This window comes from Crocuta crocuta, unplaced genomic scaffold (genome assembly GCF_008692635.1).
Source record: "Crocuta crocuta isolate KB4526 unplaced genomic scaffold, BGI_CrCroc_1.0 scaffold757, whole genome shotgun sequence".
Lineage (NCBI taxonomy): Eukaryota > Metazoa > Chordata > Mammalia > Carnivora > Hyaenidae > Crocuta > Crocuta crocuta.
In genome coordinates, this window is record NW_027532830.1 from 442,151 (window position 1) to 457,469 (window position 15,319).

At 41.8% G+C, this 15,319-nt stretch overlaps 1 protein-coding gene across 1 annotated transcript in view; it reads right to left on the minus strand.

Moving 5' to 3' along the window:
• The window catches only part of MIA3 (MIA SH3 domain ER export factor 3), an 88,322-nt gene that overhangs the window by 28,767 nt on the left and 44,236 nt on the right, over window positions 1–15,319 (minus strand). Inside the window, exon 6 of the mRNA XM_077745316.1 lies at window positions 11,631–11,776. Within this exon, the coding sequence (XP_077601442.1) occupies window positions 11,631–11,776 (146 nt within the window). The remainder of the gene's footprint in view (window positions 1–11,630; window positions 11,777–15,319) is intronic.

The following is a 15,319-nucleotide window of genomic DNA, read 5'->3' on the forward strand; positions in this document are numbered from 1 at the left end:
TTCTTTACCCAATCTAACCACCTCTTCCTTTTAATTCAGGTATTTAAACAAATTCTATCTAATGTGATTACCGATATGATTAAATTTAAGTCTAGGCATCTTTTTTTCTGTTTATCCCATCTGTTCTTTGTTCCCTTTTGGCTCTTATTCTGCCTTCTTTCAGATCATTGAGTCTTCTTAATGATTCTAACTTATCTCCTCTCTTGGCTTATTTTGTTATTTTACTGTTTCAGTGATTGCTTCAGGGTTTATAGTATATATCTATAACGTATCACAGTCCACCTTCAAAAGTGACCTGTACTACGTCTTGTGTATAGTAAGAACTTTACAAGATTTAATAACATTTCTCCATCTCCCGACCTTCATGTTATTGTTGTCCTGTATTTTACTTTTATGTATTTTTGAAACTCGATGCTACAAAAAGTTACATTTAAAGACATTTAAATAATAAGATGAGGGCCGCCTGGGTGGCTTAGTCGATTAAGCCTCCAGCTTCGGCTCAGGTAATGATCTCATGGTCTGTGAGTTCAAGCCCTGTATCAGGCTCTGTGCTGACAGCTCAGAGCCTGGAACCTGCTTCAGATTCTGTGTCTCCCTCTCTCTCTGCCCTCCTCCACTCATGCTCTGTCTCTGTCTCTCAAAAATAAATAAATGTCAAAAAAATTTAAATAATAAGATGATAGTTTTATATATGTACTTATATGGTTGCCATTTCTGGCACCCTTCGCTCCTTTCTGTAGCTCCTCTATTTCCACCTGTTGCCATTTTCCTTATGCCTCAAGGTCTTCCTTGAACATTTCTCAAGGCACAGGTGTGCTGGTGAATTCATTCAGTTCTTGTACATTGGGGGAAAAAAATCATTTAATCTTTGCTTTATAAAATTATTTTGCATGGTATGATATTATAGGTAAACAATATTGTTCTTCAAGTATATTAAAAGATTTTATTCTACTGTATTCTGCCATGTATTCTGATAAGAAATCTTGATGTCAGCCTTAATCCTTCTCTATGTGAAGTATCTTTTTTTTATTTCTCTGCTTTTAAGATTGCTATTTATCAGGTATTTTTGAGAAATTTGATGATGATCTATGTCAGTGCAGTTTTCTTCATGCTTCTTATGTTTGGGTTTCATTGAACTTCCTGAATATGTGGATCTATGGCTTTCATAAATTTTAGGAATTTTCAACCATTATGTCTCTAAGTCTGTTCCTGAACACCTCTTCGATCCTGTCCTCTAGTGATTCCAGTTCCACTGACTAGGCTGCTTGAAAGTGCCCCACAGCTCACAGGTAATCTGATCCGTTTTCTGGAGTGTTTTTTCCCTATATATTTCATGTTGGAGAGCTTGTAATGCTATGTCTTCAAGTTCACTAATCTCTTCACCTACAATGTCTAGTCTAGCATTACTCCCACCCAGTATATTTATCATCTCTGTCACTATAGTTTTCAAATCTAGAAGTTTGATTTGAGTATTTTTAAAAAAAAATTTTTTCATGTCTCTACCTAACTTTTTTAGCACCCAAATTATAATAATAAAAACTATTTTAATATCCTTGCTTAATTGTAACATCTCTGGTAGTTCTTGGTTGGTTTGGATAGGTTGATTTTTCTTCCCACCATGGTTTCTATTTTCGTGCCTCTCTGCATGCCTAGTAATCTCTGACAGGATGGCATACGTTACAAACAAATGTGATGGCTGATTTTCTTTGTCGACTTGAGTGGTTATGGGATACCCAAATTAAATCTTAATTTTGTGTGTGCTTTTGAGGGTGTTTTCAGATGAGAGTAGCATTTGAATTGATTCACTAGGTAAAGCAGTTCACCCTTCCCAATATGGTTGGGCATCATCCAATCCACTGAAGGCCTGAGCAGAGCAAAATGCAAAAGGAATTCACCCCTTCCTCCAAGATTGCTTGAACTGGGACATCATTCTTCTACCCTTGCTACTCCTGGTTCTCAGGCCTTCAGACCTGACTAAAATCTACTAAAATCTAAAATCTTTCGACTCAACCTGAATTACACCACTGGCTTTGCTGGGTCTCCAGCTTGTAATAGCAGATTGTGGGACTCCTCAGCCACCATTTGTGCATTAGTCAATTCCTTGTAATAATCCTCTTCTACCTGTGTGTGTGGCTGTGTGTGGCTGTCCCTTATTGTGGCACAGAAGTGAAGAACCCTGAGTTGAGGAGATGGAGCTGAAAGTCCAAGGAAAGCAAGGCCGCTAAAATTCACAGGGCTGAGTACCAAGAGGAGGCGTGAGGAGGGGGGGGTGGTGAGAAAGATCGAGTGCTCTAAGGATCCCTGAAAGGTCCCCTTTGAGTATTCATCAGCACATGAGTTTGACAAAATTACTCAACATCACAGAAACTATCCAAGCGATTAGAGGGAACAGTTCCTGACAACAGGGCCAAGAATAGTACCTATAATTCTAGAACTGGATGAAGTACTCAGAAGGGTCTCAATTAGACTAAATGCTGCTCATGTCTTACCTAACAAACCTGAAAAGCAAGACGCCAAAGAATCAAACCATTTCCTAGCTATTTTACCTGAACAAACAGAACAAAGCTCAAGAATGTTATTGGTCAAGGTTCTCTAGAGAAACACAACCTGGGAACTCTCTCAGTGCAGGGAGCAGGCACAACAGTAGGGCTCACACCACTTGCTCTCGATCTTTCAGGAATTACCGTCCTTTGTGACCTGATGCCCAGGGACTTGAAAATGGCTTCGTTTATTTTGTCTGATTTCTTTTCAGTTACTTCAGTGACGGCAAATCCAGTATCTCTAAGTCTAGCTTGGCTGAATGTGGAGATCATTTGCTTATTTTTTAATGGTAATGAAATTAATTTTAAAAATTATCCACAAAGGAAAGTAACAACAGTCTCAGTGGACCTGGGACCAAACCCTGACTTCTCCAAAGAAACCTTGTTTTATAAATTGGCTTTGGATCTCATAAATATGTTAGATACTTATAAAACAAAACAAGCAAATACGTTTAAAAGCAATCCCTACAAAGTGAAAGCAAAAACAAAACAATTAACTGTGTATCAAGTTGATGGCAGGACAACAGAAAGGAATGATTTCAAGCATGCACTAGTGGGATGTAGCTGAAAGACAGAAAGAACTGCAAAACATCCTGAAAATTTTTCATATATATACACACACACACACATATATATGTATATATACCGTGGGTGGCATTGTTGATATTGGTACTTTTAATACTGCTGTGTGAATGCTGTAAACTAAAGTAAATAAATATGTTGACATCATTGAAGAATAGGATTTCCGACACTGGAGAAAGAAAATACATTTGTAAGATAGATGAGGCTAAATAAAATCCCTCTAACATCCTGATTTTTATTTCAGGAGTGTCCATATGGAACCAAGACGAATACTGACACACACAAAAACTCTATGTCTTTCCTAGCCTTGCCCCCTGAAATGGCCTAGAAATGACAGCCAACTCAAAAGCAATAAGCAATCTTAGTACCCAGAATGTAGTTTAAGTACCATTTCCCATTAAAAGAAATCAGGGGGGCGCCTGGGTGGCTTAGTTGGTTAAGCGTCTGACTTTCGCTTAGGTCATGATCTCGCGGTTCGTGGGTTCGAGCCCCGCGTCGGGCTCTGTGCTGACTGCCAGTTCAGAGCCTGGAGCCTGTTTCAGTCTGTGACTCCCTCTCTCTCTGACCCTCCCCTGCTCACGCTGTCTCTCTCTCTCTCCTAGAAATAAATAAAACATTAAAAAAAAAAAAAAGAAATCAGGGGCTCCTTAGAGAAGTAACTCCTTCATGGTCCAGGCAGGAAATGTAGAGGATGAGCTTAGAACATCCTGTCACATTAGAAAGCAAGGAAGGTGTCAATGACCACTGGGTGGTGTCAGAAGGCTCAGAAGCCAAGCTGAAGAGCCTCCCCACCAGCCAAAAATGGGAGAAATTGAGTGCGGATAAGAATAAGAACTAAGTGGATTGAAACATGCCAAGTATTTTCAAATTCATGATGTCATAATAATAATTAGAATAGAGTTAGGAGAAACACACCAAAACACCCCTCTGGACATCACTGGATAAAGCCAGGAAGCTAAATCATTATTTTGGAAACTATTTAAATAGAAAGAATCAAATATTTATATTGCCTAAACTATACAAACTAAATCTCAGTGTAAAGAATACTTGATTATAACTTTGGCTCAGGTCATGATCTCATGGTTCACAGGTTTAAGCCCTGCATCAGGCTCTGTGCTGACAGCTCGGAGCCTGGAGCCTGCTTCAGATTCTGTGTCTCCCTCTCTCTCTGCCCCTCCTTCGCTCATGCTCTGTCTCTCTCTCTCTCTCTCTCTCAAAAATAAACATTAAAAAAATTAAAAAACAAAAAGTAGAGGGCCATTTAGACATTAGATGCCTTCTGTTGAAAGCAAACATCTCCTGTTAAGTATCCTTACCAATCAATATTGAACCTGAATCTGACTATCAACTCCCAGCAAATACAGAGTCGGAGAAACATGTTCAGTTACACTGGGGGATGTAGTTAGCAAATGGAGAGCATGATATAACCCCTAGAGGCCAAACACACTCGTTTCTTCAATGAATACATTCCAACAACAACAAACAAAAGGAGAAAATCTACAGGCAGAGGAAATTATATACTCCCCCCACCCCCCCACTGAAATAAACTAGACAAAATATATGGAAAACACAACCTGTTTTTTAGGTGGAGAACAGGCAGCACACAACCATGACTCCTGAAGGAAGGGAAAGCAAGGAGGTGAGCCTGCTGGTCAACCAGCTTCCTGACTGGAGGTACTTTCTCACCTCAGTACTGGAAGGGAGAAGTCTCACAGAGCCCACCAATCTCACTGAGGACGCGGAGGCCAGAGTTCAGGGAGACTGAGGTAACTGAAATGTGCAGGGAAAGGTACTAGAAAGATGGGGGCTACAAAGTAAAGGAGTTCCAGAAATCCATGAGGGGGTTTCCTTCAATCTTTGCTGAATTCGAAGCAGGATCTGCCTAAGGTAAGACTCTCTGAGGATGGGCAAAAAACACTGCTACAGATGAAAAGAACAACTACCAGGAATCTGAAAACGGCACAAATCTGAAAGTTCTACACAGGCCTGGGAAGCAAATCATGGTCCCGTCAGTTACAGTGACTGGACTTTGCCGCATGCTCATGGCATTCAGTAGATTCCAGAAGAATTACGCCTTAGGACCAGGGCTGTACTACCTCTAGAGTAGAGACAACTATGCACACAATCTTAAAAAAATCTTACAAATAAGACCATAAAGGTTCAACCTGGTCCATAAGTAACAACAGTCTAGCAAAACAAACCTCAACACTTTTTTTTAAAAAGCCACCAAAAACTAGGCACTCGACAACCTGGCATCCAGCAGCAACAAGGAATCACTAGAATAACTATGTGATTCTAAAAACAAAAAGCAGAAAAGTATGTCTACATGTTAAAAAAAAAAAAAGCAGGAATGTCCCATGAGTAGGAGATAAATCAATCCACAAAAAACAGACCAAGAGAGGTGCCTGCGTGGCTCAGACAGTTAAGCGTTCAACTACTGATTTCATCTCAGGTCAGGGTCTCACAATTCACGGGAATGAGTCCTGTGTCGGGCTCTGCACTGACAGCCTGGAGCCTGCTTGGGATTCTCGCTCCCTCTCTCTCTGCCTCTCCCCCGCTCAGGTCTTTTTCTCTCTCTCTCAAAATAAATAAACTTAAAAAAAAATAGGACAAGAAGTTGCAACAGAGATGACAATTAATTCGCTTCAAAAAATTTAAAAAGAATTATTTTGAAGTTTATTAAGAATTAAAACAAAACGAAACCTTAGCCATGCTGATGAAAGGTACAAGATATAAAATAGAACCAAGGGGAACTTTTAGAACTGAAAAATAAACTACCAGAAATGAAAAATTCACTCGATGGGCTGAACCACAGATTAGAGACTATTAAAGATGAATGAGGGGGCGTGTGAGTGGCTCAGTCGGCCAAGCACCAGACTCTTGGTTTTGACTCAGGTCAGGTCATGATCTCACAGTTCGTGGGATCAAGACCCATGTCAGGCTTAATCACTAAGCCTGTTTGGGATTCTCTCTCTCCCTGCCCGTCCTGTGTTTTCTCTCTCTGAATAAACCAATAAACTTTAAAACAAGCTTTTTTAAAAGATCAATGAGCATGAAGAGAGCAATGGGAATATCTAAACTGAAGCAAAGACCCAGAAGGCTGAAAAACAACAAAAAAGAACAGGGCCTCCGCGACCTATGGAACTCCGTGAAGTGGTCTAGCATACGTGTAATTAGGGTCCCAGAAGGAAAGGCAAGAGAGGATATAAAAAAAAAAAATCTAAAGAAATAATGTGAAAACTCATCAAAGTGTCCAGAGCAAGACTGAATTTTACTAAAGGTAATTATGTTTTCATTAACCTTTTTTAAAAGGTGTGTTTCATGAAATGATGCTCCGCATCCCTCCTCATCAGGGAAATACAAATCAAAACCACACTGAGATACCACCTCACGCCAGTCAGAGTGGCTAAAATGAGCAAATCAGAGAACTCTAGATGCTGGCGAGGATGTGGAGAAACGGGCACCCTCCTACACTGTTGGTGGGAATGTAAACTGGTACAGCCCCTCTGGAAAACAGTGTGGAGGTTCCTCAGGAAACTAACAATAGAACTCCCCTATGACCCAGCAATAGCACTGCTAGGAATTTACCCAAGGGATACAGAAATGCTGATGCATAGGAGCACATGTACCCCAATGTTCATAGCAGCACTCTCCACAATAGCTAAAACATGGAAAGAGCCTAAGTGTCCATCAACAGATGAATGGATCAAGAAGATGTGGTTTATCTATACCATGGAATACTCCATGGCAATGAGAAACAATGAAATCTGGCCATGTGTAGCAACATGGATGGACCTTGAGGGTGTTATGCTGAGCGAAATAAGTCAGGCAGAGAAGGACAAATATCATATGTTTGCACGTATAGGAGGATTAGGAGGAACTTGACGGAGGAACAAGGGGGAGAAGAAGGGGGGAAATGGTGGGGGAAAGGGAGAGAGGCAAACCATGAGAGACTCTTGAATACTGAGAACAAACTGAGAGCTGATGGGAGTGGGGGGGAAGGGAAGGGGGGTGATGGGCATGCGGGAGGGCACTTGTGGGGATGAGCACTGGGTGTTACATGGAAACCAACTCAACAATAAACTAAAAAAAATTTTAACATAAAAATAAAAGGTGTGTTTATTCACAGATGACATGATCACCCTACTACTCAGAGAATCCTATGAAATCTACAAAAAAAGTCCTAGAACTAATAAATTTAATAAGGAATGAAGATACAAATTATAGAAAAAACAACTGTGTTTCATTGTCTCAGCACAAAAAAATGGTAAAATAGATATAAGACACCATTTACAACACTGAAAACCATGAACTACACAGGCAAACAAACTCTGCATGATACCTGTACCTCAGACTTACAAAACACTGCTGAGAAACTAAAGATCTAAACGTGGAGATGAACTTGGTTCTTGGATTAGAAGCCTTCATATTTGTTGATGTTAATTCTTCCAAAACTCATCTACAGATTCAACATAGTAACAAAATCTCAGGAAGCTGGTTCTAAAATTTATATGGAAAGGCAAAGGAACTGAAATAGCCAAAACAATTTTGCCAAAGAACTACCCGATTCCAAGACTTACTATCAAGCTATACCCATCAGAAAAGGGTGTTATCTTAGGATAGAAGTACAGATCAATGGAACAGAGGGCAGAGAGACACACAAACATGTCAGCTGATTTCTACTCAAGTGCCAAGGTAATTGGAAAGGAAAGGAAATGCTACAGGAGCAACTGGATATCCATAGAAGGAAAAATACGAAAATTGACGCCATTCATAAAAATTAACTCAACACAGAACAGAGACCTGAGCATGAAAGGCGTAACTATAAAAGTTCTAGAAGAAAACATGAGAAAATATTTGCATCATTGGAACGGCCTAGGATTCTTTAGGCAGGAAACAAAATACACTCACCATAAAGGTAAAAATTCATAAATTTGCTCTTCAAAAGCAACATTAAGAAACTGAAAGGCCAAGCCATCGACTGAAAAATTTACTCATAATATATATCTGACAAAGAAGTTGTAACTAAAATATATTAAGAACTCTTAGATCTTAATATTTATGAGAAAAAAACAGTTTAAGAAAGGGCAAAAGAGGGGCGCCTGGGTGGCTTAGTCGGTTAAGGGTCTGACTTTCGCTTAGTTCATGATCGCGCAGTTTGTGGGTTCGAGCCCCGCGTCGGGCTCTGTGCTGACTACCAGCTCAGAGCCTGGAGCCTGTTTCAGTCTGTGACTCCCTCTCTCTCTGACCCTCCCCTGCTCACTCTGTCTCTCTCTCTCTCTCCTAGAAATAAATAAAACTTTAAAAAAAAAAAAAAAAGAAAGGGCAAAAGAGGGGCACCTGGCTGGCTCAGTCGGAAGAGCCTGTGACTCTTGATCTCTGGGTTGTGAGTCTGAGCTCCGCACTGACTGTAGAGATTAGTTAAATAAATAAAATAAGCTTTAAAAAGAAGGGCAGAAGATTTGAAAAGCTATTTCACACATGAACACCCAAAACATGGCCACGTGAAAAAGTACTCAACATCTACCACCAAGAAATACAATTAAAACCACAAAGAGGGGCACCTGGTTGGCTCAGTCAGGCGTCCAACTCTTGATTTTGGCTCTCACCATCATGGGATGAAGCCCTGCACGGGATTCTATCTCCTTCTCTCTGCCCCTCCCCCACTCATGCATACGCGCATGCACGAGCTCTCTCTCTCAAAACAAACAAATGAACTTACAAAAAAATTTTTTAAACCCCACAAAGACATGCCTACTAGAATGGCTACAATTTATGACTAATAACATCAAACATTAGCAAACATCTGACCAAAAGTACGTATCATAAACTGCTATGGAAGAATAGACTGGATAGTCACTCTTCAGAATTGTTTTGCAGCTTTTCAAATAAAACAGACTTCCCATACGGTAGGGCAGTTTCACACCTAGGTATAAGTTCGTTTTATAATTATAATTCTACAACGGGCAAACAGAACCTATAGTGAAATATAGTGTTGCTGGGAGCCAGCGGTAAGGGAGATACACTGGGAAGGCACATGAGGAAACGTCTCTGAATGAAGGAAATGTCCCATGTCTTGGTCACTGGTTATTTTAACATGAGCGAATACATTTGTTAAAACTCACTGAGCTGTATTCTTAAAATGGGTGACCTTTATTGTATGTCATTTATATCTGACTAAAGTTGATTTAAGACATACATATGGCAACCTACTGTAATATCTGGACCTCATTAAGATCCTGATTTGAACAAAAACAATTTTTAAAAGTAGGGAAGGGGATTTTCAATGTGCCAACTATTTGGGTGATATTAAGGAATTACTGTTAAGCTGGGTAATGGGCCATGGATTCATTTTACAATTGTCTCTGCTTGAGTATGTTTGAAACTTTCCATGATAAAACACTTAAAAAATTAAAGCATCACTTCAAACATTTAGAGTTACTATGTAGAAAAAGAATTAGATTCTACAAGAAGGAATCATGCAGAGGAAAATCTGGAGTCAGTGAGAGAATGAGCGAGCCGACAGAGCAATGTATGGCCCTGAAAGGTTAGGTTGTTCACACGAGGAGCTGTTGACACCCAGATCTCCTAACTACCTGCCAGGTGATGAAGAGGAGTTTCTGCAGTTAGTGAAGTTGGACAGGCTGCCCCCAAAGGTCCCTTCCACCTCCAAGATTCCATCAACTGTGGATCCATGAGCCTGACTTCTGGTCCGGTTTTCCTGAGCAAGTCAGCACCCCGATGCTCCCCAGCCCTACCAAAGAATGATCTATACTACTTACCTGACAGTTCACAAAAACTATTTCAAGATACTTTCCATTTTCCCAATGTTCATATATTTGATACGCCCTTTTCTTATACCTTTCCAAAATCAGAATCATGCTTTATACCTCTCGGAATCTTCTATTCCTACTACAACACTCTGCACATACTGGGCCATCTAAATGCTTCCCTGACAACACCTTTCAAGTCCGTGTTACTTTGCAACATTGTGCCCTTTCCCTGGTCTTCCCTGTCCCTGCCTTCCCACACCACTCCCAAGCAGAGACCCTGTCTTATACCACATCTGTGCATGTGGAAAAGGGCTCTGTGCACATCCACAAAGAAAATGAATAAAGAACTCCTTCCATCTGGAGGCTGTTAAATTTTTGAAGTGACAATGATTCATTGTGATAATCAAATTCGAATTCTGAAACTGCCTTAATCACTGAAAATTTCATTATTCTAACTAGATGGGTCATCCACACCTTTACCTGGGGCGCTGCTAACCACCACAACCATGGAGAAAGCTAAAAACTCTTCCCCATGCTGGTGGCTTTTCTCCTGCATTCCCCAGCTATCCAATGTTTTTAGGCCTCCCTCAGACCATCCACATGAGAAGCAGGCAGAAGGTGAAATCCTACAAAATGGCAGGCACTGCACTAGACACTTTATTATCAACTCCTTCAATTCTTACAACTGGAGTAGGTATTATCTGCATTTGGAAGATGTAGGACAGCTAAACGGAGCTCAGTACTTTGCCCAAGCTTCTCAATGCTGGGATTTGAAACCAGATAATCCTGGCTCAAAACCCATGCATTTTTAAGGAATGAGGGTGGGGGGAATCCTCTTTCCTACACAAGTCTTCAAATAACAGAACGTAGTGGAAAAGTATTTTTGTGGGGGAGGATACTTTTCAGGTCCAAGGACAACTTGGCCTCCAACTTCTGAAAAGCTTGCTCATTCCCGCAATCTACCAAGAAAAATGTCCAATTTCAACAAACACCACAAGGGGGAGCTAAGTCCTAAAAAGCTCAGATCTGCTTCCAGATAGATTAAAAGTCTCATTTGAATCCTGACTCCCTTAAGAAAGATAAATCTGAATAGATACTCTGCCATAAGCGACTCTTTCTAAGAAACAAATCTAACCGCATCCCTCTCCTGCTTAAAACTTTCCAAGGATCCCCATCCCAAAGAGTCTAACACTACCTGTCACAATACACAACTTCTCTCCCTATCTCCTTCCAGAAGAACCCCCCAATCGCACCCTCAATTATTCAACACCAAAAAGACATCCCTGGCCTCCCCAAAAAGCCTTTTTTTGTAATACCTTCTGTTTCTCTGAACCTGTTATTTCCTCGGTCTAACTGCACGCCACCTTCATCTCCCACCTTCTATTCAGCAACACGCATCAAACTCCAGTTCATCCTTCAGCTCCTGCTGAAACTTCTGACCTTCTCTGCCCATCCTTCTGCCACAATGAAATCAATGTATCCAACACATCATTCTCCCATCAGGAAAATACTTTCTGCCCGTATCATATTATGTCTCGAGTAAAGGTCTTTATCTACCCGCTGGACTAAAAGATCCCGGAGGGGAAGAGCCATGTTTTAGAGGTGTGTCTATGCCCAGCTCTGACGCCACAGATCTGAGCTAAGAACCCATCAAATTACACACCGGTGGCCTGTGTATAAAAAACCGTAATTGATCGATACTTCTATCTGAAGAAGCTATGTATGTCGAACTTACCGTCGTAGTTAAGTAAGTTATGAATGAATATATTACAAGAATCGCATTTTCCAAGGGCGTGACACTTGCTGGCTCTTCAGCATTTGTTTCTAGTTGCTTTTTTACATCAACAGCATCAACAGGACTGCTTTCCATTGAAATTATCCCTAAAATTGAGGATGAAAATTAAAACTTTATAATATACTTTAGAGTTAGACTTGTTTTTCTTCATTTAAAATATTTATCAGGTGCCCACCAAGTATTGGTCAGTGGCTTCTGTTAAAGGCTTATACAGGTTAGGGGTGCCTGGCCAGTTCAGTCAGTAGAGCACATGGCTCTTCATCTCAGGGTGATGAGTTTGAACCCCATGTTGGGCGCATAGATTACTGGAGATAAAATAAAAAAATACATACTAAAAAAAAAAAAGACACCGCTTCTATATGTCTTATATAAAGACTTATATAACTTATATAGTTATGCTCCTAAAGAATTCTAGACAGAGCAAAATTCAGAATGTCCATTCGAGCCACCATACCCTTCCATTATGAAATGAACACATCTCCAGCACACCCTACCCCTCACCAGATCCCCCATCATGTCCCTGGCCAAGCAACTGCTACCTGAACAGTATTTAGTCATGGGAATTAAGAAAAGCAGAATTTTATGGGGTTTTTTCCCCCACACAGACCAGATGCATTTACCAAACGTTCATTTAGTGCTGGTGAAGCACTGTGTTAGAAACTTCAGGCAAAGGCTGCGTGGAAAATCGTCAGCTTGAAGACCTGTGGGTGGGATGCACCAATGCTCAGCGCAATGCCAGACCTCGGCGACTGCTTCCTCAACAGATGAATGACAGCTACACAAAAGAGACTTTGCGAAGCACCCTGAGACACTAACAGGAACTGCTTACTGAGCGGGGGCCAGCCTGGAGCTCTGCATGAGAGGGAGGACTCCAGCTAAGCCTGAAAGGGTTTCACTAGAGGAGAAAGGAGGGAGGCGATTTCAGTTTGAATTACTTGAGGCTGGGGCATGTAAACAGCTGGGAGTGCAGCCAGCAGTCAGAGAGGCCGGAGGAGGGGACTCTCTCCCAACCAGAGATTCTACTCACTACAGATTTAAGAATGACCTCTGGGGAAGTGTCCACAGTCAGCGCGGCATCTCAGTGTCTGAGAAGCATGAAAGGACACTTGGGGGAAGACGAGCCTGTAAGGGTAGCTGATGTCATTTTGTGACCAGAACCTGGAAGGACTGGGCAAAAAATCTGTTTCTAATTCTGCAAGCAGAGTTTTTCCTAGCCTTGAACGTTTCTAGGCAAGAGAGTTAACAAGACATCGTGGCATAGGACTCATTTTCAACAAGCTGAAAAACTCTCTTAACTCTCTGAGATGAAAGAGTTTAGAACTAGAGAGGATGACGCACGAATGCAATGTCCTTGGAACGAGGGAGACCTCTGGTAGGTCATTTCTCCTGAAATCACAGAATTCCTGCCCACGCCGTGGCTTCTCCTGAAGATGGGGGGGGGGGGGGGGGGGGGCTGGCCCGGGGNCTCATGGGTAACACTGTAGCCAGGCTTATAGACCACAGCATGGAAGAACATAAAACCAGTGATGGTATCACACATCACCCTCCACAGTGGACCCACAAAATTAACACAATTAGCTCTTCTTCAGTAGAAACCTGAGGATACCATTACTGGGGCTGTATTCCTGTTTTTACACAAGTTCCTCAATTCAAATGAGACGAGCTGCTTTCCGCTGAGTGTTTGCTGCGCTCTGTGATGAATGCCATTCGCCGGCGTCCAGCCACACTGGACCACCACCCGCGTACACAGTGCTGTACTGGTCCCTACAGCGTGAGGATACCTAAGCGTAAATATCCCCTTCTCTGTTTTTGAAAAGGTTTTTGACACGTCTAGGTGGCAAATTGACAAAAGAACTGAGCCACACTGTATTCTACAGGGGGTGGGAGAGCAGGGAGAAAACACAGAATCTGTGAGTTTTAAAGCAGTGGTTCTTGGGGCACCTGGGAGGCTCAGTCGGTTAAGCATCCAACTTTGGCTCAGGTCATGATCTCATAGTTCGTGAGTTCGAGCCCCACAACGGGCTCTCTGCTGACAGCATGGAATCTGCTTCAGAACTTCTGTCCCCCTCCCACCCCCCTCTGCTCCTCCCCTGCTTGTGCTCTCTCTCAAAATAAATAAATAAACTTAAAAAAATAAATAAAGCAGTGGTTCTCAAACTTTCATGTGATCAAAATTTCCTGGAGGGCTTGCTGGTCTTCATCCCCAGAGTTTGTGATGCCAGCTGGTTTGGTTGGAAACTACTGTCTGAGAAAACACGAGGCCTTTTAAGAATAATAGTTTAGATTAAAATCATTTACATAAGTAATGAGAGCCCAACACTGATGTTTGGTTGGTTATACTCTCTGGCCTTTTTCCTACTGCTGATCTCCATCTGCCTCAACTGCCTTTCTTTCTGTTCCAGGGTTTCTTGTTTTTTAAAACTCATTCATGCCTGTATTATTCTCCCTTCGATTTCCCACCTTTAGGAACAAATGTTCAGGGGCACCTGGCTGGCTCAGTTGGTAGAGCATGCAACTCGGGGTCATGAGTTCAAGCCCCACACTGGGTGCAGAGATTACTTAAACACATAATTAAAAAAAAAAAAAATGTCCTAGAAGCTCTTGTTTATGACATGCCTCTACTTTGTAGAGGAAAGTCTGCAAGTTTTACCTGCGTCTATGTCCTTCTCGGTTTTCAGCTTCTGTGACACGTCTGAGCCATACTTGTCATAAGTACCAGGTTGATCCAACTGGCTGGGCTCTTTGGGAATCTGTCCTTTAAGGTCTTCTGCGTGATCTTGTGGGAAACTATCTCCAAGGGGTGGTTCTATCCCTACAAGGAAGAAGAATGCATTGGGCTGGCAAAGCCTTGACCATACTCCCCACTCAGCCTTTCCGCTGGGCAGTTCCCCCTCCCTGGCCACCCCCTGGCACCTCACCACTGCCCTCCACACGCTGAGACCCCAGGAAGCACGACTGAGCGGGGAAAGAAAAGCTTCAATTGCTTTTGTCTCACTTCACAGATGACTAAAATTTTCAAAGAAACCTTTATTCCGAAGTATTTTATAAGCAAACCCATTCATGGTAAGGAGTTCAGTAACCCTAACTCTCCCCTTCACAAACCCAACACATGCCCACCCAGGTGAATGGGCAGAAGAGATTTCCAGTCAAGGGCAGAAATAGGAAATATCTACTCCACACAGTAAGAACACAAACTCTTTCATACACAAGCATGTCTGTTTCACAGAGCTAGCCTCAGATACAAAGGCAGCCTACTAAAATAGCTTTCAAATATTTTCAGAGTACCTCTAATTGTCAAAGAGAGTGAGAACCCATTTCCTTCCCCAAGAGGTTTAGGGCACAGCTCCATGTGACCCACAGGAAAGATAAATTTCTTTAAAGCCTCATAGTTTACCCTAAAAAAACATCAGAGTTTTGTATTCTTTCTTTTTTTTAAACAGCTATTGTTTGTTTGTTTTTTTAATATTTTTTATTTATTTCTAGGAGAGAGAGAGAGACAGCGTGAGCAGGGGAGGGTCAGAGAGAGAGGGAGATACAGACTCTGAAATTGGCTCTAGGCTCTGAGCTGGCAGTCAGCACAGAGCCCGACGCGGGGCTCGAACCCACGAACCGCGAGATCATGACCTAAG